At 68.0% G+C, this 22823-nt stretch overlaps 2 protein-coding genes across 5 annotated transcripts; one reads left to right on the top strand and one right to left on the bottom strand.

Moving 5' to 3' along the window:
- The first annotated feature begins 38 nt into the window (after positions 1 to 38).
- Positions 39 to 11505, top strand: TMEM175 (transmembrane protein 175). 4 transcript variants are annotated; one of them, XM_059678162.1, is made up of 12 exons: positions 39 to 313; positions 1064 to 1300; positions 2698 to 2869; positions 3127 to 3165; positions 4559 to 4653; positions 6409 to 6460; positions 6634 to 6669; positions 7195 to 7278; positions 7577 to 7741; positions 8358 to 8436; positions 8586 to 8721; positions 10074 to 11505. In XM_059678162.1, the coding sequence occupies exons 3-12, from the start codon at positions 2705 to 2707 to the stop codon at positions 10726 to 10728; spliced, it is 1506 nt and encodes a 501-aa protein (XP_059534145.1). In that variant the 5' UTR covers positions 39 to 313; positions 1064 to 1300; positions 2698 to 2704; the 3' UTR covers positions 10729 to 11505. The 4 variants fall into 4 exon arrangements, with proteins under 4 accessions (XP_059534145.1, XP_059534138.1, XP_059534117.1 ...); XM_059678155.1 differs by lacking the exon at positions 1064 to 1300 and adding an exon at positions 434 to 772; XM_059678134.1 differs by lacking the exon at positions 1064 to 1300.
- DGKQ (diacylglycerol kinase theta) lies at positions 10958 to 22823 on the bottom strand. Its single transcript, XM_059678121.1, has 23 exons — positions 22398 to 22823; positions 19912 to 19991; positions 19333 to 19432; positions 18930 to 19015; positions 18722 to 18847; positions 18195 to 18348; positions 18053 to 18124; positions 17855 to 17955; positions 17322 to 17533; positions 17113 to 17203; positions 16954 to 17008; positions 16803 to 16864; positions 16324 to 16474; positions 15887 to 15925; positions 15334 to 15449; positions 14013 to 14164; positions 13716 to 13864; positions 13430 to 13608; positions 13044 to 13144; positions 12786 to 12932; positions 12542 to 12653; positions 12317 to 12469; positions 10958 to 12025 (listed from the first exon to the last, which is right to left on the bottom strand). Exons 1-23 carry the CDS (start codon positions 22675 to 22677, stop codon positions 11924 to 11926), a joined length of 2820 nt encoding a protein of 939 aa, XP_059534104.1. The 5' UTR covers positions 22678 to 22823; the 3' UTR covers positions 10958 to 11923.

Here is a 22823-nt window from a genome sequence, read left to right as displayed (position 1 = left end):
GCGCGGGCTGCGCGTGCGCGGCGGCGCCGGCCTCGCGGAGAACTTCCGGCTGTCGAGTTCCTGGCTCCCCCCACGGAGCGGGGCGCGGGCGCTCGGAGCCGTGGCCCCGGGGCCTCCTGCCCGGATAGTCCGGCTGCCGGCCCAGCCCCGCCGGTTCCCCTGGGGGTCGAGTCTGCGGAAGCCGGTGGTCAGCCGCCCCGCCAGGCCCGGGCGGAGCCGGCTGCGTGTGCGGCCGACGGCCCCTGCGGGCGGGGGCGAGGGGGGCCGCGACAGCTTTAGCCGCGCCGCGACCCCGCGGCCCCTGCGACAGTTAGTGAGTAAGACTCGTGCACCGTGGACGGCCCTGGCTTGTGGGGTTTGGGGGGGGGGCACGTAAGTGGGTTTGTGTTTAAGAATTGGTTGTTACTAAAGGCTGAAAAACTTAAAAACCCAGGTTCCGTAGAAACGTCAGACCCAGAGCCCCAAGTGTCACCGGTCACCTCGAGCCCCGCCCCCGCTCGGGCAGAGGGCCTTTCGCCGACCTCGTGGCCGGTTTCTGTGCCTGGCGGGTGCAGCGGGCACCTGAGGCTGCGCCCCCTTCCACGGGGTAGTCGGTCTCAAACCGATAGATGCGCACGAAAGCCCGATCCCCCCGAAGGCCGAGCTCTCAGAGCGCTTCCCGGGCTGGCGGCTCTGTTTGCTGCCAACTTAACAGTGACAGGAGCCTGGCTGACCCGGCGCCCTGATGCTCGCACACCCTTCGCTGCCGTCCTAGGGTATCTGGGAGAAGAAGGCAAGTCTGGTTAACCCTCCTCCTCCCTTTTGGGGGATGAGACAACATACCTGACAATGGCGTTGCTTGGCCACGGTCAGCGAGCGAGCTGGCATGGCACACAGGTCCCATGGCCTCCCAGCCAGTGCGCTTGTCTGGTACATGGGAGACAGGGCTGGGGGGCCTGGCACGCCCCCCCTTGCTGCTCTCTGTCTCTGATTCTGACCCCTCTGGGGCCACACAGAAGTGAGATCGCACAGTGCTTGTCCTCTGTGGCCACTTCCTTCACTTACTGAGCCCCGTGGCCTCCAGGTCCATCCGCGCTGTAGCATCTGTCGGGACCTCCTTCCTTTTTAAGGCTGAGCAGCATCCTGCTCTGTGGATGGACACGTTGGCTTACCACTCACCTGCAGACGGACACTCGGGTTGCCTCCGCCGTGAGCTGCTGTGAGCAGGGGTGTGGCTTCATTCATAACCACCCCAGACCGAGAACAACCCACCTTTCACAGCTGGTGAACGGGGAGCATGTAGGTCCAGCCACACCAGCAGGTGACGGCACAGAGAAAACACTGGCACTCACAAAACACGAGTGGACCTCAGGTGCGTCCTGTGAGTGATGGAAACCAGGCTCGGAGGTGCCATGGGGACACGCCCACCCGTGGGACAACATGGAAGAGGCAGAACGACAGCAGCAACCTCAGTGAGCCTGCTGGTGTGGCCCAGTGGTTGCGCGTCGACCTGTGAATCAGGTCACGGTTCAATTCAGGTCCAGGGCACAGGCCGGGGTTGCGGGCTCCATCCCCAGCGGGGGACGTGCAGGAGGCAGCTGGTTAATGATTCTCTCTCATCACTGAGGTTTCTCTCTCTCTCCCTCTCCCTTCCTCTCTGGACTCAATAAAGATACTTTTTAACAAACATATGAAACTTAGTGGTGGCCGGGATTTGCGGTGCAGGAGGTTGGCCGCAGAGGGACCGTTCGGGGACGGGCTGGTGTGGGTGTGGTTGTGGTTGTGGTTGCCGAGAGATGTCCTCGGTTCCTTTTGTGTCTGGTGGATCCTGCACTTGTCAGGAACGCTTAGGACCCACAGCGGTGAGTAAGCGAGAAGGAGAGAGACAGCTGCTGCCGCCCTCCTGTTTGTGTTCTCGCTGTGTGCGAGTCGTGTGGGGGGTGGGGGTGGTTTTGTGTGAACATTCACATCAGTGGCCCACACTGTGTTGTTGGGCAATTTGACGCGTTCCTCTCGGTCTCGCGTTTCTGATTTTATTCATGTGGCTCTGCTTCGTCCGTTGTCCCTTCCTGTCTCCGCTCGGGCCACAGACAGGAACTTACCTGGGCGTCTGCGACCAGGTGGCGGTTTTCGGGGAGGGCCGCTCGCTGGCCGCAGCCTGTCACCGTCCTCACAGCGGAGAGCGGGCGCTGGTCTCTGCCCACCAGGGCCCCGAGCCCATCGCGGCCCCATCCAACCCCACTCCCCCCTCCCCGCCGTCGGGCAGGGCTTCCTTCCACACATGACTCTCCAGGGACGCACACGGCCCATAGCACTTTCATTTTTTCTTTTTTAATCTTCACCCGAGCGTATTTTTTCCGTTGCTTTTTAGAGAGAGTGGGAGGAAAGGAAGTGAGAGCGGGAGAAAGAGAGAGAGAAACATTGATGTGAGAGAGACACATCATGGACTGGTTGCTGGGGATCAAACCTGCAGACCAGGACTGTGCCCTTGACCGGGAACCAACCCTGCGACCCTTTGCTGCGCAGGACGATGCGCTAGCTGCTGCGCCACACCGGCCGGGCAGTCCCTTTGGGGTTCAATAATTTGCTCCCTTTAGAGGGTTTGGGGCACTCACTGCTGAGCCAAGCGTGGGTGTGGATCCTGCATGCTGCTTCCCTGGCACACCCCAGGGACCCTGCCGGCTCCCTCAGCAGGCTCAGGCCCGTGCCTCTTCCCAGGCCCACCATGTCCGGGTCTCGGGCCCCGGAGCCGGCCCTCAGCGTGCAGGGAGACTCCACCACCAGCACAGGGGACGGGGACGAGGACGAGGACGCTGCCCACGGGACCCAGCACTCCCACCGCATGCTGAGCTTCAGCGACGCACTGCTGTCCATAATCGCCACCGTCATGGTCTGTGGGGGTCGCACCAGCTCAGAGCCCGCCCCCATCCAGAGCCACTCCCACGGGGCCCAGCCTCACCCTCCCGGGCAGCCTTTGGGTGGAGCCTGGCCCATCTCAGCAGCATCCTGGGCTCCCAGCCCCTCAGACAGCTGCGGGGGGGGGGGGGGGGGCAGCCCAGCAGGGGCCCAAATCCCCAACACCAGCAGCGCCCGGCTAGAGAGAGACAGAGAGAGACGTCCCTCAGTTCCTTTTGTGTCTGTTGGTAGATCCTGCCTGTGACCCACACGGAGATCTCCCCTGAGCAGGTACTTGGCCACTGTCTGCAGCCTCTGGTGTGCGGGAGGGTCCACTCCAGTACCTGGCTGGGGAGGGACGCAGGGAGCCTGGGACAGGCTGGGGGTGGACGCAGGGAGCCTGGGACAGGCTGGGGAGGGACGCGGGGAGCCTGGGACAGGCTGGGGGGACGCGGGGAGCCTGGGACAGGCTGGGGAGGGATGCGGGGAGCCTGGGACAGGCTAGGAGGGAGGGCGTCGGGTCCCTGCAGTGGGTGCTTGGAGCGAGGGCCTGGTGGCTGATGGCCTGAGAGACAGGTTAACGTCACAGAGTGAGTGGAAAGGGTGTTCTTCCTAAGGCAGAGTCCCCCTGAGCAGCCGGCAGAGGCCCCCTGAGCAGCCGGCAGGGTCCCCGTGAGCAGCCGGCAGAGGCCCCTGAGCAGCCGGCAGGGTCCCCGTGAGCAGCCGGCAGGGTCCCCGTGAGCAGCCGGCAGAGGCCCCCTGAGCAGCCGGCAGGGTCCCCGTGAGCAGCCGGCAGGGTCCCCGTGAGCAGCCGGCAGGGTCCCCGTGAGCAGCAGGCAGGGTCCCCGTGGCAGCCGGCAGAGGCCCCGTGGCAGCCGGCAGAGGCCCCCTGAGCAGCCGGCAGGGTCCCCGTGAGCAGCCGGCAGAGGCCCCGTGAGCAGCCGGCAGGGTCCTCGTGAGCAGCAGGCAGAGGCCCCCTGAGCAGCCGGCAGGGTCCCCGTGAGCAGCAGGCAGAGGCCCCCTGAGCAGCCGGCAGGGTCCCCGTGGCAGCCGGCAGAGGCCCCGTGGCAGCCGGCAGAGGCCCCCTGAGCAGCCGGCAGAGGCCCCCTGAGCAGCAGGCAGAGGCCCCCTGAGCAGCCGGCAGGGTCCCCGTGGCAGCCGGCAGAGGCCCCCTGAGCAGCCGGCAGAGGCCCCGTGGCAGCCGGCAGAGGCCCCGTGAGCAGCTGGCAGGGTCCCCGTGAGCAGCCGGCAGAGGCCCCGTGGCAGCCAGCGTGCAGCATTTCTGCCCTGTGGGGTAAACAGCACAGTTAGGAGTGGACCTGACTCTAGAGGACACTGGGAGGTCCTGAGGTGCCTCCTCCTGTGCAATCGGTGGCACCCTCTCGGCCTGGGGGTGAGGACGCCCCACACAGCTGTGGTCTGGTCCCAGCAGTGCACGTGGCCTGGATGCCCCGGGGACGTGGGTGCTTGGTTTGGCTTTCTCCTCGGACAGGTGGTGACTGCCTCTCGCAGGGCTTGGGAGAGAGTTCACTAGGAAGGCGGGGGGTCTGCCCTGGGCGGCAGCAGCCACACCGACAGGATAGGCGGGCGCAGTGCCTGTTCCCCAGCCCCCCTGGAGGCTCCCGCAATGCTCAGGGTAAGTGCAGCCGCCTGACCCCTGACCGGACGTCCTCTGTCCCCACAGTTTGACAGAAGTATCCAGAAACTTCTAGCAACCAGGATTGCCGTCTACCTGATGACGTTCCTCATCGTGACCGTGGCCTGGGCAGCACACACGAGGTGCCAGCTGGGGCGGCTGCAGCTTTGCCACCTGGGTGGGGTCCCTGGCAGCTACGTGCACTCAGCGCCCACTAGGTCCCGTTCCGGGGGTTGGCGAGCTGCCCCTCACTTGCTGGGCTAAGCCCCAAGGGCATCGGGCAGTGGGCTCCCCTTCGCCAGTTCTCATCCAGGCCTCTGCTTTGTCCCTGCACATGGCCGTGCCGGGCCGGGGCAGTGAGGGGAGAGCTCCCAGGTCCGGGTGGGGATCGCTGCCGCCTTCTAGAGCTGCCTGGGACGCACAGGGCAGGGCACAGAGGGATGCAGGGACGCCCTCGGCTGTGGCCAGCGCCCTGGGCCTGAGCTGCTCTCCCAGACAAGCTTCCTTAGGATCCAGGGAAAAGGGCCCCAGCACTGCGGGGACCCAGAGCCCAGCAGGCGCCAGGGAGGGAGTTGGGGTGGGGGCACCTGGGAGGCGAATGCTCCGGCTGAGGGGTGCTGGGTGGTGCTTTAGGCTTGGCCCTTGCACTAAGTGTCTCAGTGCTTTCAGCAAAGTGACAGCTTCCCCCAGCTTCCCCCCCCCCCCTTCACAGGGAGGAGGCGGGCTGGCCGCAGCCCCTCTGGCCGTCCTGCTCACGCTGGCAGGCTGCGCTGGTTCACCCGAGGCCACACCCTGTGCCAGAGTCTGGCCTCAGGCCCCAGGAGCCTGCCCTCACCTGGGACCTGCCCTGAATGCCGGCCCTGGAGGCCACGCTTGGCGCCTGGTGGACACAGACCACCAGGTGGAGGACTCAGCCCCTGAGCCAGGCCAGGAGCAGGCGCATCCTGGGCCCGAGCCCTGAGGAGACTCGGGCAGGAAGGCGGGCGGCTCGGTGTGTCTCCAGCTGCTGGGCTGACTTGGGAGCTGCGTGCGTGGCTTCGGCTTCCTCTCCCGCACGACGTGGAGCCTGGAGCGCTGTCCCGCGGGTGCCGTGGGGGCCATCCTGAGAGGGAGTCCTCGTCTGCTTTTTCTTTATCTGATTTTTTTAAGATGTTTTATTTTAAATATATTTTATTGATTTTTTACAGAGAGGAAGGGAGAGGGATACAGAGTTAGAAACATCGATGAGAGAGAAATATCGATCAGCTGCCTCCTGCACACCCCCTACTGGGGACGTGTCCGCAACCCAGGTACATGCCCTTAACCGGAATCGAACCTGGGACCCTTGAGTCGGCAGGCCGACGATCTCTCCACTGAGCCAAACCGGTTACGGGCTAAGATTTTTAAATTGATTTTGTGAGAGAGACAGAAACAGCTATGTGAGAGCAAAACACGGGCGGGCTGCCTCCTGCCCAGCCCTGTGGGGGAACAAGCCCGCATCCGGGAGCGGCTCTGACAGGCAACCCTTCAGTGTACACGACGCCCACCCCTGAGCCGCACAGGCCAGGGCGGGCTTCCTTACTTCAATGGCCTTCGGACCCGAGGCCTAAAGAGCAAGTCTGCTGTGGCCTCACACCTCGGGACAGGCCACCACGCCTCCCTCGGGCCCCATGGCCAGCCTGCCCCAGGCGTGAGGACATGACCCCGGCGCTGCCAAGCGTGTCCGTTGGTTTCCACAAACTGCTTCTGCTCGAGCAGCCGCCGCGAGTGAGAAGGAACGGACACGCGTGGCGGCCGACGTGTGGGTCTCGGGAACCTCCGCGCACGGCCGAGTTTTAAATGCGGTTACAGCAGCGAGTGGCGGCGGTGCTGCTGGGCCCGTGTTGTTGATGGCCGCCCGGCCTTTCTCACCGGCTCAGGTTGTTCCAGGTCGTTGGGAAGATAGACGACACCCTGGCCCTGCTCAACCTGGTGAGTTTCCTGCCCCTGAGGGGAGGCGGCTGCACGTGGCTCCTCCCTCCCAGGAGCGAGCTAGTGTCTCAGCCAGTTCCTCCCGCTGAGAAGACAGGGGTGGGCAGCGGGGGGGGGGGGGGGGGGGGTGCCCTGCCCACACCCCCCCCTCCTGACCCCCCACCCCCGCCCAGGCCTGCATGATGACCATCACCTTCCTGCCCTACACGGTGAGTCCTGGCCCCCCCCCCCCCCCCCGGGTCCAGCCCGCCCTCCCCTGGTGAGAGGACTCGGGACCCAAAATGCTCCCGCCTCAGCACCTCAGCCCAGCGGGGGGTGCAGGCAAGGAGGAGAGGAGGCTGGGGGCCGGTGGGCGTGCTGCCTGGGAGGGGGCACCTGGGTGTGCAGGCGGGTGAAGGAGGGACGCCCCAGGGGCCCTAGCAGCCTGCAAGGCAGAGACGTGCCTGGGCCTCCAAGGCCAGTGGGGGGCGCCCCCTCCCCGCTTACTGGTTCTCCCAGCTCCCGCCCGGCCCCGGCCCACGCCCAGTATGTGGCTCCCCACCCCGCCCGCTTCTCCCTCTGCACCTGACAGAACAGTGCTGAGTACAGGGCTGCGCATCAGGGAGGGCCTGTCTCAGCGCTCAGGGCCAAGCCTCCGGTTGGCTTGCTGTCCCCCTGGGGACGCCCGGGTCCCGGCCACCCCGCCCAGCCCGAGGCCGTGGCCTGGACTCTGGACCTGCTGTGTTTGGCTGCAGTTTTCCCTGATGATGGCCTTCCCGGAGGTGCCGCTGGGCATCTTCCTGTTCTGTGTGTGCGTCATCGCCATCGGGGCCGTGCAGGTAGGCCGCCCCCGCCCCGCCTGGCTCCCACGGGCAGCCTCTCGGAGCAGGGAGCGGGGTGGGTGGGCGCAGTGAGCGCCGTGGGGCGCCTGCCTGCCCTGGGACACCTGCCGTGGCCGGAGCCGAGTATCCAGAGGCGGGCCTGGGCCCGTGCCGAGTGGAGAGTGAAGAGACCCACATGCACAGAGCAGGGTGCCTGTCCCCTCCGCGCCCCCAGCACGTCCACGGGGGGCCAGACGGCGGAGCCCGACCTCCGAGGCCCGCCCTCTGCTGGTCCTGCAGCCTCGCCCTCCTGCAGGCGCTGATCGTGGTGTACGCCTTCCACTTGCCCCACCTCCTGAACCCCCAGATCGGGCGCTCCGACCACCGGGGCCTCTACCGGCGCCACATCCTGCACATCGTCCTCCGGGGCCCAGCGCTGTGCTTCCTGGCCGCAGGCTTCTCCCTGTTCTTCTACCCGGTGGTGAGTAGGGGTGGAGAGGGGGGCGGAGGGGAGGGGGGGCCCAGCCGCAGGAGTAGGGCATGTAAGTGAGCACAGCGGGAGGCTTGTCCGCTCGCGTCCCCAGGGCCCACCTGTGCAGGTGTCAGGTCCTCCCCGTGACGGTCCAGGTGCCAGTGGGCCGTGCGCTCAGCCGTCCCTCCCTCCATGGACACTGGGCGGCAGCGAGCAGGGTGCCCAGAGCCCTCTGGGACCTGCTCTCCTGGGCGAGCGCGCAGAGGTGGGGCTGCGGGTCGTGGGTGGGCTGTGTGATGCGGGGGAAGCTCCCGTTCGCCACAGCGGCTGCACCTTCGTGTGTTCCTGCCTCGGTGCACCAGGCCCCCGCGCCCCCTCGTCGCCAGCACGGTGCCTGGTGGTGTGAGGGGCTCGCTGTGGCCTCAGTCCTGTGGGGTGCTGAGCAGCCTCGGGCATGAGGCTCTGACGCCCCGTTGAGTGGAGCTGGGGTCCTGTATTGGACGTGGTTGGGGGGCGTCTGCTTCCTCCCTGGAACGTCCTCTGAGGCGCCCAGTGCACTGCGACGAGGTGGGAGTCACCTGTGCCCCACCCTTCAGAGCAGACCTGACGTGTCTGTGTCTCGCAGTCGTACCTGCTGATGGCGACGGTCATCTTCCTCCCCTACGCCAGCAAGGCGGCCAGCTGGTGCAGAGGCCGGCTCGTGGGTGCGTCCGGGTGCTGCGCCAGGGCCCAGCCCGTGCCTGGTGCCCCTGGGGGTCCCCTCCTGCCTGCATGCTCCCGGCCCCTCGGGGAGGCGGGAGGCCATGTGCTGCGGGTCCACAGCATGTGAGCTCCTCCTCCTGCCACACCACAGGCCCCCGGGAGCCCCCGGCCCCCAGCGTGCAGTTCTTCACCTATGACCTGCAGGAGCCGCTCAGCAAAGAGCGGGTGGAGGCCTTCAGCGACGGGGTCTACGCCATCGTGGCCACGCTCCTCATCCTGGACATCTGGTAAGGGTCCTGCTCAGGCCGCCCGGGCGTACTGGGCGGGGCTCCCTGTCCCTCCTCAGCCCCCAGAAGGAACCCGCCCTGGGCAGGGATCCAGTGTGGGGTCTCCGCCAGCAGCCCCAGCTGATCGCCTCGGGGTCCTGCTTTTACTTCCCAGGTTTACCTGCTGCCTGCCCGTCTCCCTCTGGTTTTTCTGTTCGTCCGCACGCAAGGATGTGTTTTCCATTGGTGTTTAGAGAGAGTGGAAGGAAGGGGCAGAGACACATCGATGGGCTGCCTTGTGCACACACCCGGAAGGGGCGGGGATTGAACCTGTAACCCTTTGGTGTGGGGGGCAACGCTCTGACCATTGAGCACACTGGCCAGGGCCTCCTCCGTTTTACAGCCTGTGTTCCTTGTTAAGTTTCAGTAGATCCTATTTCATTGACGTGCTAGGAACCCTGATTCCGTGTTCTGTGTCTGACAGTCTGAGGTCTAATTCTCTCTTGGTAACTCTTTTTACTGTCATTTGTAAGTTTTTAAAATTGGGAGTAAGTGTCCACTGGGACCGATCTCTGAGGCCTAGACCTGAGCTTCCGAAATGACCTGCGGCTAGCTCGGCCTCCGTGAGCGGTTGTGGAGTGGCTGGGGTTGGGGGAGGGAGGTTACTGCTTCCACTCTATCCTCCGGGCCTCATGGGGTCCCCTGGGCTCTGTGTCCTGCTTCCTCCTTCAACCTGGAGCCCAGCCCCCCTCCCGCCGACATGTGCAGCACCCCTATGGGGCGCGTCTCGGGCGCCTCACACGGGGACCCGAGAGCTGCCACAGGCAGCGGCCCCCACGGCCTCGGGGAGTTCGAGTTGCTCCCTACCATCCCGTCTGCGGTCTGTGCCCCACGTGGACGGGCCACTGCAGGAGGGTAGACAGTGCCCCACGTGGACGGGCCACTGCAGGAGGGTAGACAGTGCCCCACGTGGACGGGCCACTGCAGGAGGGTAGACAGTGCCCCACGTGGACGGGCCACTGCAGGAGGGTAGACAGTGCCCCACGTGGACGGGCCACTGCAGGAGGGTAGACAGTGCCCCACGTGGACGGGCCACTGCAGGAGGGTAGACAGTGCCCCACGTGGACGGGCCACTGCAGGAGGGTAGACAGTGCCCCACGTGGACGGGCCACTGCAGGAGGGTAGACAGACAGCCCAGAGGCCTCGGCCCCGGGGTCCAGGCAGGGCTGCCCGATAGCACAGGTGACGGAGGCCGCGTGGCCGCCTGCCGCACGGGGCGTGTGTGTAAATAGGGATAAGATGGACGGCAGCCTGGGGCGGGCGCCGATCCGCGCCCACGCGAGGCTGCTCAGGCCCGTCTGTTCCCCTCCCAGCGAGGACAACGTCCCGGACGCCAAGGTCGTGGAGGAGAGGTTCCAGGGCAGCCTGGTGGCCGCGCTGAGCGTGTACGGGCCGCAGTTCCTGGCCTACTTCGGCTCCTTCGCCACCGTGGGCCTGCTCTGGTTCGCCCACCACTCCCTCTTCCTGCACGTGCGCAAGGCCACGCAGTCCATGGGGCTGCTCAACACGCTCTCGCTGGCCTTCGTGGGCGGCCTGCCCCTGGCCTACCAGCAGACCTCGGCCTTCGCCCGGCAGCCGCGCGACGAGCTCGAGAGCGTGCGCGTCAGCTGCGCCATCGTCTTCTTCGCCGGCATCTTCCAGTTCGCCATGTGGACCGCGGCCCTGCTGCGCGAGGCGGAGACGCTGCGGCCCTCGGCGCGGTTCGGGGGCCAGGAGCACGCCTTCATGTGCGCCAAGCTGGCGCTCTACCCCTGCGCCAGCCTGCTGGCCTTCACCCTCACCTGCGTGCTGAGCAGGTTCAGCACGGCCATCTTCCACAGCATGCAGATCGCCGTGCCCTTCGCCTTCCTGCTGCTGCGGCTCCTCGTGCGCCTGGCGCTGGCCCTCCTGCGGGCCCTGCGGGGCCTGGCCGCGCCCGCCCGGGATACCGTGGACCCGAGGGCCCCACTGCTCCCTGCCCCCTGCTAGCACCGCCCCTGCCAGGACTCGGCTTGTGGGGACACGCGCCCATCTGTGTCCCGGGCCCACCCAGGCTCGGGCGGCTGCGTGGGGCTGGCAGGTGGGTGTGCTGTGGCCCTGGGTCCTCAGTGCCAGGCAGGCCCTCCTGGGACCCCATGGCCCAGCCTGGCCCACCCGCCCAACGTGCCGACCACCCTCCCCACAGTGGTGCCGACGCAGAGACAAGCAAGACGCAGCAGGCCGTGCCCAGACTGTATTGCCAACCTACGTCAGGGCTGCAGGTCAGATGTGGCACAGGAGGCACTGGTGCAAAGCCACAGACACATCTGGGCACAGACGCACGGAGACAACAGGACAGCCATCGCCCACGATTTAGAGTCACAGCGGAGCCGCAGGGAGAGACTGAGGCACAGGACAGGGCAGGGGACGCGGCACACGGGACGAAGGCTGCTCAGTGCATGTCAGTGCAGCTTTGGCAGAAGCTGGGGGGGGCACATCTGAGGTTGAGGCCAAACCTCGGCAAATAGCAGCAAAGGGACCGGCACAGGGCCGGACGGGGGGAAGGGCATGGTCTGTGGTCCCCCTCTGGGGCCTCAGGGCTTCCCAGGCAGGGTGTTTGGTCAGGTTCCTCCGGGTGACCCATGGCCCGGCAGCCACGCCCCTGCTGGGCCTGGACGTGAGGGGCAGGGGCTGCAGGGCCCGTCCGCGCCGGGAGGGCCACGTTCATTGTTGGCGAACAACACAAAGTGCGAGTGGTCCCTGGTGATTAAAGCTGGTTCCCCCACATTTCCCGCGTCCACGTTCTCTGGGCCTGGGACACAGGTCTGCTCAGCTCTGGTCCCATCAGGCGCTGCCGCCCGCCTTCCCACTGCCTCCAGGCCCTGCACGCCGTCCTCAGGAAGGTGGCTGAGCCCATCGGGCAGGCCTTCCTGTGCAGTCCCGTCGCCACTCCCGGCCACAGCCAGGCTCGGGTGACGAGGTCAGGCCTGGGGCTGGTGGCGGGCAGGTACCCCCATCTCTGCTGGGCACACCGGGACCCTCGGAGCCGGCGACTCCAGGAGCATCTGGACCACCCAGGGGACAGAGCAGCCCCTGCCCACCCGTCACTGGTTGGGAGGCAGGGGTGTGGGGAGGAGCCCCGAGGTCAGGGCTGCAGACGTCCATCCACGGCCTGCCACTGAACAGGCACAGGCTGCTCGGCCTCCTACTTGAGGCCCCCCTCGGGGGTAGGCACCTCGTCTGCTCGGGCATCCTTGAGGGTCCCAGCCTTCCTGGGCTTCTGCTTGGCCTTCCTGAGCATGTGGACCTGTCCCGGGGCAGGGGGGGGGTCAGAGGGCAGGACACTGTAGGCCCCCAGAAGCCCTGGTGCCATCTCAGCCCGTGTCACAGAAGGGCAAGGAGTGGGGGCACGTGGCTGTGGCCTGTGGGGCAGGGGCTCCAGCCCCACCACGGCTCAGCAGACACGCCTCCTCCAGAGGCCTGGGGGCTCGTTTCCACAGAGGAGCGGCAGGTGCTCTCGAGGGCCCATCTCGCCCTACCTGGGCCCCAGGCCCTCCCGCCGCGCCTGCCAGCCCACCGGGTGCACCCCACGACTCACCTTCGGGCCCACGGCTGAGATGATCATGTGGCCGGGAGCCTGGACCCAGGGCTCCCCGTCCACCTGCACGGGTGTGGCCTTGAGGAGGGTGACCCGGAAGTACGCCCCTTGGGCGATGCGGATGCCGGAGCGCAGCCCGCCTTGGACCTGGCCCTGGGGGGACGGGCAGCGGCTCAGCGCTCGGCCGTGGCAGCACCTGGGCCCGCCCCCAGCCCCCATACTCACCATGTGCATGACTCCGGTCACCCCCACCACCTCCAACAGCCCGTCGTCCATCCGAGGCTTCTCAAACCTCGAGTCGCTGTCAGAACCCCACAGGTCAGCCCCTGAGCCCCAGCTGTGCAGAGAGGGAGGGGTGCACGAGTGAGGGTGCAGGCTGCACGGCCCGCGCCCTCCCAGCCGAGCTAGGACCAGCAGGAGCGAGGCCACTGGGCAGAGTCCCCCCCCCCAGGACCCCCGCCCCGGGCACCTGGGGATGTTGATGAAGATGAGGCCCTCGATGCTGGGCAGCTCCACCTCCTGCTGCTCCACCTGCAGCCGGATCTCCTTGTGCAGGCTGCGGGCGTGGCTCATCTTCTGCAGCCCCACGCGCACGTACACGCCTTTGTTGTGGAACCTGCGAGGACACACCTGCTGTTCTCAGGGGGCCCTTGGCCGCCTCACTCAGCCCCGTGCCAGCACCTCTCCAATTCCTGCCGGGAGCCACCCCAACGCCTCAACCCCGCACCTGCTGGTGAACTTGCTGGGCTCCTCCTCCCGCGCCTGGTGGAAGTCCAGGCTGAGCTCCGCGTCGATGCCGATCCCACAGTAGTTGCTCATCTGCACGATCTGGGGGCAGACAACTCTCCGTGGCCTGGGCAGCCCTCCTGGGGCCCCGGCTCCAGCCCGACTGCACCGCGCGTGGGAGCTGCCCCTCGTGTCGGCCCTGCTTGGTAGCCGCCAGCACCGGGAGAAGCTGCACGGCACGTGGTGCCGGTGCGAGTGAGCGGGCTCACTGCCAGCAACCACTGCTCCGAGCCTCAACGCCCCTTCCCTAAAGGGGCCGGTCTGGCACCTGCGCCAGGGAGGGTCCCCCGCGGGGCCCACAGCCACCGCTCCGCCCGCACGCCGCACCTTGGGGGGCTCCAGGTCTGCCACACCGTTCTCGGCACCGCCGGCCTCGTGCGCGTCCAGGAGGATGGTCCAGCGGTCCACCAGCACGGCGTCGGCCTCATCCACCGACACCAGCACCGAGAGCGGGTCCTCCCCGCTGTAGCCCGACCCCCAGCGGAGGACGCGGCCCAGGTCATTCCCTGGGACAGGGCGAGAGGCAGCCTGACTCTCCAAAGGCCCCTCCTCCCCCCCCAGGGCCGCCAGGAAGGGATCCCCAGGCCCCGCCCCCGCACCGGGGCTGCCCCACCTGTGCCCAGGGGCAGGATGGCCACAGCAGGCTCCGGGCAGGCCAGCTGCTGCCGCATCTCCTCCAGGGCCGCCAGCACCCAGCCCACGGTGCCGTCCCCTCCACACACCAGCACCCGGAAGCGGGGCATCTGGGCGAACACATGGAGCCTGGAGGGAGGGAGGCGGGGACCGTGTGCCACAGGCAGGAGGAGGGGCCCGGCGGCCGACGGGGCTGCAGCTCACCCCCACCCGAGACACCGAACCCCAACTGTCCCACCGGCCCGTCGACAGGTGTGAGAGCCCCCACCAGACTCACGCAGGCAGAGGCCCCCCGTTGGTCAGCTCGAAGACCTGGTGAGGGTTCAGCAGCTTCCGGAAACTGCAGAGCAGGTCCCGGCCCTTGAGGCCTCCGCTCTTGGGGTTCACAAACACGAGGAGGGGGCAGCAGTCTGGGGGCAGCTTCGTGTGCTGAGAGATGGGGGCCGAGTTACGGCAGGTGTCTCCCCACCTCGCTGCCTGGGCAGTGGCTGCCCCCACCCCGCAGCCCACCTGGCCTGAGCCCACCTGGAGCAGCCCCCTCCCCAGGAAAGAGCCCAAGGAGCCACACAGCATCCCCGCTCGCCACTGACCTCTGGGCCACCAGAGGCAGAGGGGGCAGCGCAGCGGCAGCCTGGAGCTCTGGCTCTCAGGCCGAGGCCCAGCCGCTGACACGACCCGAGACCCCGCCCACCGCCTCCTCCAGGCAGCACAGCCCGGCGGCACCTGCCCCTCTAGAGCCTCCTGGTGCAGCCTGGGAGGCCGCAGCTCCCAGGACCCCGCCCACCACACAGCAGCCAGGAGCCCAGTTCCCAGGGAGACCACACACCGCCCTCCCCACAAGGTCAGGACGAAGCCCTCCTCCCCAATCTCCACAATACAGTGTCCAGGAGACAGCGGGCAGGAGGCCGGGGTCCCTGGGCAAGGCGAGTCGGGGGGCTGGGGTCCCCACAGTGAGGTGGCTGCTGGCTGAGACATACAGGTTGGGCGCTAACTCCATAACCAAGAACACACTCGGGGTGACGTGTGACCCACGGCAGAGCTGCCTGCAGCACCGTGCTCCGCTCACTGGGCAGGAGGCTCCGGAGGGCAGAGGGGTCAGCGTCGGCCAGCTCTGCTCAGGGGGAGGGGCAGAGGGCACCTGCAGGCATCGCCCACTCGGTCATGCTCAGGTCACAGCTGTCACTCTGCTTCCCCTGAACCCTCGGGCAGGGCCGCTGCAGACACCTGGGGACCCCTCACCCTGCCCTGACCCATGTTGTGCCCATGGTGGAGCCCACCCTCGTCCCGGGCTGGCTGCCAGGCACCCTCCTCCAGGCACTCCCCTCCAGGCACCCCTCCTCCAGGCAGCCCTCCTCCAGCCACTCCCCTCCAGGCACCCTCCTCTGGCAGTGCTAGGTCTGCAGGACGGTGTCTGGTTAGAGAGTGCCACCTGCTGGCTGAGGCGGCCCAGGGACCCCAGGGAGGGCAAGGGCCTGTGGGAAGTCCTCTTGGTCCATGGAGGCCTCTCACGTGTGTGAATCAGGCGTATGTGGCAGACGCCCAAGCGTTGGATAAAACCAGCAGTGGAAGCCACATCCCCCAGGCCCAGCTCCACTCACCAGCACGTCGGGGAGCACCAGGGCGGTCAGCAGCCGGCCGTGCACAGCTGTGTCCCTGACCAGCATGTACAGCCGCTCGGCCTCTGCGAAGCAGGCCACATCCAGCACCACGGCACCTGTGGCAGGTGGGCTGTGAGCTCAGGCCACGCCAGGTTCAGGTCAGCCCACTCAAGGGCGTCCAGAGGGTGCAGGCCCACCCCCTGCCCGGGGAGCCTCACGGAGGGCCAGGATGTTGAGGGTGGAGGTGCGGGAGGCCCTCGGGGCGCAGGACAGAACACCCCCCCACCCCGGCCCCCCAAGCCCCTGGGGCCCTCGGGGGACGAGCCCACTTCGTTTCTGGGAGATGTGAAGTTTCCCGTGACCAGGACGTGAATCCAGGGCAGGATGGCAGCGTTCTGGCCTCAGTCACGGTTTAGCAGAGCATGACCCCCAGGGCCAGGGAACAAAACACATGCCCCTCCCGCGCGGCTCCACGGCCAAGGGGCGGGGCCCTCCCCTTTACCGCAGGGAGCGACCTCCGGCCTCGGCCTCGGGACCAGGGTGGGGCGCTCACCTTGGGCGGAGTACACGTGGCTCAGGGTCACCAGCCCAGCTGCAAAGACAGGTGAGTCAGGGAGGCGGAGGCCACGCAGAGCAGGGCCCAGGCTGTCCACGCAGCCCAGCCACTGTGTTCAGGGAAAGGTCACACCACATGGCATGGCCTGCCACCCCAGGAAGGGCCACCCCCAACTCCAGGCACAGCCCCTCCCCACCCCACCCCACTCCCAGAGCCTAGGGCAGAGACTGGGCCTCAGGAGGCTGGGAGCCCCTCAGAGGAGGTGTCACAGTCTGAGCCCCAGTGAGGAGACCACGGGGTGGGGAACCAGCTGGGCAAGGCTGTGGCAGCGACAGGGTGGGCGGGGGTGGGGGGGCCTGGCTCCCATAGTCTGTCTCAGGGCCCCCCTCCGGTCCCCAGTGGCTGTAGCCCCAGGCCAGCCCAGGTGGTCACACCTTTGGTGGCCACAGCCTCGTCCAGCAGGCTTCCATACTCCTGGGGGGACAGGCCGGGAGGCAGGCCACCAACGAACAGGGAGACTCGGGGAGCCACAGCCTTGCTCTCCGCCACGTAGAAGCGAGTTTGACTCATTTGCCGCAGGGACGTCTGGGGGGCGGGGCGGGGAGTAGGGCAGCGTTGAGCACAGCGCAGGGCAGCACCCACTCCAGGCCCTGCCACCTCCACCCAGAAAGGGGGCCTGGGAAGAGAGGAGAGGACAGAAGACACAGGCCTCCTCCCTCCAGGCCTCTCGGGGAGCTCGGGGGCCTGTGGCCCGAAACCCCATCTCCAGTTAGGTAGCAGATGGACATGCCAGGCCTGGGAGGGAGGCCGGAATGGTCAGCGGCCCCCCTGGGCAGCCCTGGGGTCCCTCTATGAGGTAGTGACCATGGCCAAAGGCCAGTGGCTCCCAGGGGCCAGCGTTCACACCACTGACCTGCCGGATGTCTCGAAGCCGGTTGAGCAAAGACTCTTCATCCGCCAGCACCGTCCGCTGCACTGCAGGGAGGGAGCACCGCGGTCAGCGCGGGCACCCTGAACATGGGCAGACAGCTGCCCGACCCCGGGGCCCAAGGCCCGCCCCTCACCTTGCCTGCTGCCCATGAACACCTCCTCCAGCTGGAAGCTCTCAGGACCCTCGGCCTGTGGGGCAGTCGGGGTGTCAGGCCTGGACCAGCCCCCACCTCCCAGGACACCCAGGTGGGGCACCCACACGGGGCGGGGCCAGGGCAGCCCAGTGCACATACCTGGCACCCGAGCAGAGGGAGGACCTCCAGCACCACGGTCCGCGCAGTGCTCTCTGGGGTCACGCGAATGGACACGTAGGCCACGCCCACCCTGCAGGGGACACGCTCAGGAGCTGGGGCCACACAGCCCAGCCCGCCAACCCCTCCCTACCCCCCGACCACCTCCCGACTCCTGCAAGCAGACGCTATGCCTGGAGCCTGGGCCTCACTTGAGCCAGGCAGGGTAGATCTTCAGGACATCCTGGGTTCGAGGGAGGGTGCGGATGATCCAGGCCTCAGGGCTGACCTCGCGGGACCTGGGGCCCCTGCCGCCCTCCTCCTCCGAAGTCCTGCCGTCGCCGGCCTGCAGCGGCCAGGGGAGCGCCTGCAGCTCGAAGCCCCGTGGGTCCTCTGTGATGTAGTAGGCCCGCAGGGCGGCCTCCTGTGGGGGTAGACCAAGGGGCTGGATGGCCCTGCCACCCAGAGGCGGCCCCCTTTTTTGTTGTTGTTGCTAATGCCCCCCATGGGTATTTCCCCATTGATTTTTAGAGAGAGTGGAAAGGAGAGGGAGAGACAGAGAGAAATGTGGATGTGAAAGAGACACGTGGATTGGCGGCCTCCCGCAAACACCCCGAGTGGGGCTGGGGATCGAGCCTGCAACCCAGGTACATGCCCTTGATGGGAATCGAACCAGGGACCCTGCGATCCAAGGGCTGACACCACAACCACTGAGCCCCAAGGGCCAGGGCGGGGCCCTCCTTACCAGCACCTCCTCGCTCCTGGCCAGGCGGGGCACGCTGACCACTCGGAAGCGATTCCGATGCACCGCATCGTTGCCGTCGAAGATCTTCAGGGTCTGCTTGTCTGGGCCAGAGCGAAGCAGGTGTGAGCCCAGACAGGGCGGGGGCGGGGGCAGGGGCGGGGCGGGGCGGGGCGCGGGGCGGCGGCCAAGGGCACGTACTGGACTCTGGCGTCGGCACCTCCCTGCCCGCGCCCGCGGGGCCGCCTCCATCCTCGCCGTCGTCGCCGTCGTCTGCGGAAGCACACACGGGCCTCGCTCGGGGTCCAGCCCTCGGGCGCCCCGCCGCCCGCACCCGGCTCACCTGGCTCGGGGCAGGCGCGCTCGGAGATGCGGAAGCAGTGCGTCTTGCTGAAGTTGCGGGACAACAGGCGCACGCACGCGGGCGGCAGCATCAGGGTCCGCAGGCGCCCGAACGTGCACTCGGGGGCGAGCGCCAGGGAGCAGACTGTGTGCGCCTGGGGGGGCACGGCCTTGAGCCAGGGGCCTCCGCCTGGGGGGCCAAGGCCAGGCGTCCCTCGGCGACCCCGCAGGGCCCACCATAGGAAGCCCGCCCCCCCATACGGAGCCCCGCCCCCACGCAGAGCCCCGCCTCCATCAAGGAAGCCCCGCCCCCACCACACGGAGTCCCGCCTCCATCACACAGAGCCCCGCCTCCATCAAGGGAGCCCCGCCCCCACCACACGGAGCTCCGCTCCCACCGCAGGGAACCCTCCTCTATGTACAACGGGGACCCCCACCCAAGAAGAGCAGGGTCTCCAATTGAAAGGAGGGACCCCGGCCCCGCCCTCCTAGACGCTGCACTTCTCCCGCGGGTCCCGCCCCGCCCACCTGGACGCCGCACCACTCGCAGCGCAGGCCGGCCAGCACCTCCGAGGAGCCGCACGCCTTCCGACACACCTCGCAGCGCGCACCCGAGGGCAGGTTCCCCTCCCGCCAGTGGTGGTGATGCGTGTCCTGCGGGGGCGGGGGGATCAGCAGGCCCCGCCGCCACCCCACCCCACCCCACCCCCACCCCCGGCCCCGCCCGGGCACTCACGTGGTCCCGGTGCCCGTCCTGGTGGCACTGGCGGCAGTCGCTGCAGGCGAAGGGCACACAGTCGGGGTGAACGTGCAGCTCACACACTGAGGGGCGGGCAGGGTTAGGGGCCTCTCGCCGGCCTCTCCACGGGGCCTGGGTGCCGCCCTCGCCCTGCTACGGTCAAGCTTCCTGGGCTCGAGGGGCGGGGCGGGGACACCCCCACCTCTCCAAGCCCGGCCCCCCTCAACCTGCAGCCTCAGCGCTGAGCCTGCCGCCTGCCTGGGCAGCTCCAGAATCCAGAACATTCCACCAGGTCCCTCGAGCCACTCCTCTCCCGTCCACCCGCCGCCAGGCCGTGCTGGGCCGTCCCGGGCAGCAGGGCAGCAGGGCAGCAGGGACCAGGACCCGGGGCCAGCGGTACCTTCGCAGCGGAGCGCGGGTGCCTCCAGGCTCCGGCGGCACACGGCGCAGAACTTGCGCTTGTAGAGCCCGCGGGGTCCAAAGCAGTGGGCCACGGGGACCTGGGGGGCGCACAGCGTCACCCCCTCAGCTGGGGGCCCACTGGCCACCGCAGCCCCCCCAGGCCTCTACCCCCCCCCCCCCAGAGAGCCCCGCACCACCCACCCACCCACTGCCTGGCCCCTGCACACCATTCCCAAGGTGCTGTGAGGGGTTCTGCGGGGATGCCTGTGCAGGGCCCCCCACTGTGACCTCAGGAAGCCCCTTCTGCCCAGACACTCCGCTGGTCCTTCCCTGCCCAGCCGCTGCCAAGGAAGCCCTGGCACTGACCCCTTCCCTAGGTCTGTTCCCTTGCCCGGCTGGGGCGCGGAGGACACAGGTGAGCACAGTGGGCAGTGAGGCCTGGCTGCTGCTGGGAGGGGCCCCACCCCAGCCCCTAGGCTGGTCCCCGCTATCCCACCCAGCCTGAGGCCCAGCACCACCCAGGCCCTTCCCACCCCTCTGCCCTGCCGGCCTGATGGCAGCCCGAATCCATACGCACTCGGACCAGGCTGGGCGCCAGGCTGGTGCACGGGGTCTTCACCTGCCTCAGGCACTTCTCATGGGACATGAAGTTGCAGACTGTGGGAACAAAGCCGGGAGTCAGACCCTGTGCTGCCCAGGAGTCCAGAGACCCCGGCTGGGCATGCAGACGGGAACCTCGGCCAGAGGCACCCCAAGGGTCATGACGGACTGGACCAGTGCTCTGCCAGGGCAGAGTACCCGTCACAGTGGGTGCACTCAGCCCTGGCAGATGGGCCAATTCCTGCCTGGGTGAGTCAGTGCAGTCCCTGCCCAATCCCCTTGTGGGGGTGTGGTTCCCGCCACCTCCCGCGCCCCCATACCCTCCCACTCCCCACCGTCATGGGGGGAGAGGGAAGCCGTAGCAACAGCCCCCCCCCCTCGAGAAGCACAGAGGGACACCTTGATCCTCTGCCCCCCCATCCCTCGTCCGGAGAGCCCAGATTGGGGGGACAGGGGCCTGGTGACTCTGATCATCCTGGATGACATTTCTGGTACCCCAAGAGTGGGCCTACTCTCACACAGAGGCTCAGCTCTTCTCCAGTCTCTGCAAGGGCAGGCAGGCCAATGGGACCCCTACAGGCAGGACCCGCCAGACCAGCTCCCAAAGGGACACGCTTCCCTCACTCACGCAGTGGCATACACCCAGCTACCCCTCCCACACCCGTGTGCCTGCCGAGACCCGCAGCCAGTCTGAGACCAGAACCCCACTGAGGCCAGATGGACAGCTGGCCTGGTGAGGGCTGCCTGTGCCTGTCCAGAGGGGTGGACGGCCCGGAGGCCCTAAAAGCAGTGAGCTCTCAGGCTGTGCTGTGCTCCCAAGGCCCACCCATCCTGGAGGCCCCGTGAGACTATGATTCAACTGTGAGATGGACCCCAAGATGAATAGGAGCGGGGACCTCAAGAAGAGCGGCTGCAGCGGCTGCTGGTGGCACACACAGCGGGCAGGGCCTGTGAGGATGGGGACCTGGGGGGGGGGGGCACTGGGGTGGGATGGGATGGACAAGGCTGCAGGGCCTGGGAAGGGGCAGGTGGCAGAGGGACAACTGCCCAACACAGCCTTGAGGAAAACTGCCCACAGGGCCATGGGGCAGCCCCATCCCACCCATTCCCTGGAGGGAGGCAGACAAGCTCCTGACAGGAGGAGCCCCGAGGCCTTGCTTCACAGAAAATTCCAGAAGCAGCCTGGGCTCAGGTGGGAGACGTGGAGAGGCACAGGGCTGAGCAGTGGGCTCCCCACCAGCTTCCCCTCCCGGCACTCGGACCAGCTGCCACAGACAGTGCTGTGGGCAGGCGGCGCCCACTTCCTCCTCTGGCCCCGAAGATAGCGCCCATCACCCCACCCACAAGTCCCTGTGCTCCTGGCGGGGGGCGGGGGGCTTCCTCCTGCATCCATGTCAGGCCTCTACTTGCCAGATCACCAGCCCCTTCTCCACTCAGCTGCCCAGTGAGAGCCTCACATCACCGCCCCCCTCCCCCACCCCCCCCACTGCCCCGCCCAGCCTCTGCCAATGAGCTGCTGTGCCCTCAGTCCTGGAGCCCTGCTTTCAGCTCTCACTTTTTGGGGGGGCGCTGCTTTCACCTCTCACCTATTGGAGGCCCTGAGTCTAGCCTCAGGCTGGAGCTGAGTGGCTGCACAAACACATCTCACCTTAGGAGGGCCTCCTGGAAGGCTCAGAAGGGAGGCAGGACAGTGCAATGTTTCTGATATGACAGAGAAGCCAGGGGTAACCACCCCCATGCCAGCTTGCCAGGCCACCGGGGGCAGCCCCCGGGGCGGGGGGGTCAGGACAGCCATACCACGTCCCTGGCAGAAGGCATCCTGTGCGAGGGGCCAAGGCTCTACAGACCCCTGCCTAGTGCCCTCTGTCCCCGGCACCCGCCACCTCCCCCGTGGCCTGAGGAAGGGGGCAGGACGGGGAGACAGCAGGCCCTGGCAGCACACCCCCCTGCTGCCCAGGAGCCAGAGGAGGGAGGGCCCTTTCGCCCAGACGCTTGGCAGCCGGATGGGGCCCGTCGGGACATGCCGCAGGTGGGACCGCAGCCTGGGAGGGCTGTCCTGGAGCCAAACCTGAGCAGCAGACAGGCAGCGCCTGGGGCGGAGGGACCAGCGCAGAGCCCAGGAGCCAGTGCCCCGGCGGCCCTGCGGGAGGAGTGGGCTGCGCGGGGTGCGCTGGCCCCCCTCCCCATCACTGCACCGGCCCTCGCTCACCCTGCCCAGGCGGGGCCCCCACTCTCTTCCCCCACCGGATCCTGACCCAGGTGAGGACGTCAAGGAGTCCTGTAGGAGGGGCGCAGGCACGGACGCCCCCAAACCCCAGCAGAGCCGGTCTTCACCACCTCCGTGGGGAGGTTCTGGCCCGCACATTCCTGCCCCGCGGAGGCCACTGCTGGGCGAGCCGAGGCCAGAGGTGCGGCGCCGGCCGCCCGGGGCTGCGGGTGCGGCGGCGGGGTCGGGGCGCTCACCGTCGCACTGGAAGCCGGCCAGCCCCCAGATGAAGTCGGAGCAGAGGTGGCAGAAGGTGGGCTTGGTGAGCATCACCTTCCGGAAAGTGTGGCCCAGCGCCGCAGGTCCCGGGGACCTGGCGCTCGCCCGCTCGGGCCCCGACCCCGGCCCGGCCCCCGGCTCCGGCTCCGGCCGCGCGCGGCCTCCCCTGCCCAGATCGGGGCTGGAGGCCGGGCTGCCCGGGCCCGGCGAGCCGCCGCCAAACCAGGCGCGGGCCCCGGACTCGGCCGCCGCCGCCATCCCCGACCCGGGCGGCCCAGGCTCCGGCGGCGGGCGAGCGCCAGAGCCGCGCTGCGGGCCGGACAGGCCGTGGTCCCAGCGGTGCCCCCGCGGTCCGGTCCGCCAGGCTTCCGACTGCGCCCGCCGCCACTGCGCAGGCGCGGACT

This window comes from Myotis daubentonii, chromosome 1, assembly GCF_963259705.1.
Source record: "Myotis daubentonii chromosome 1, mMyoDau2.1, whole genome shotgun sequence".
NCBI classification, from domain to species: Eukaryota; Metazoa; Chordata; class Mammalia; order Chiroptera; family Vespertilionidae; genus Myotis; species Myotis daubentonii.
The sequence above is the reverse complement of the archived record's forward strand: the minus strand, read 5'-3'. Positions and strand labels throughout refer to the sequence as shown.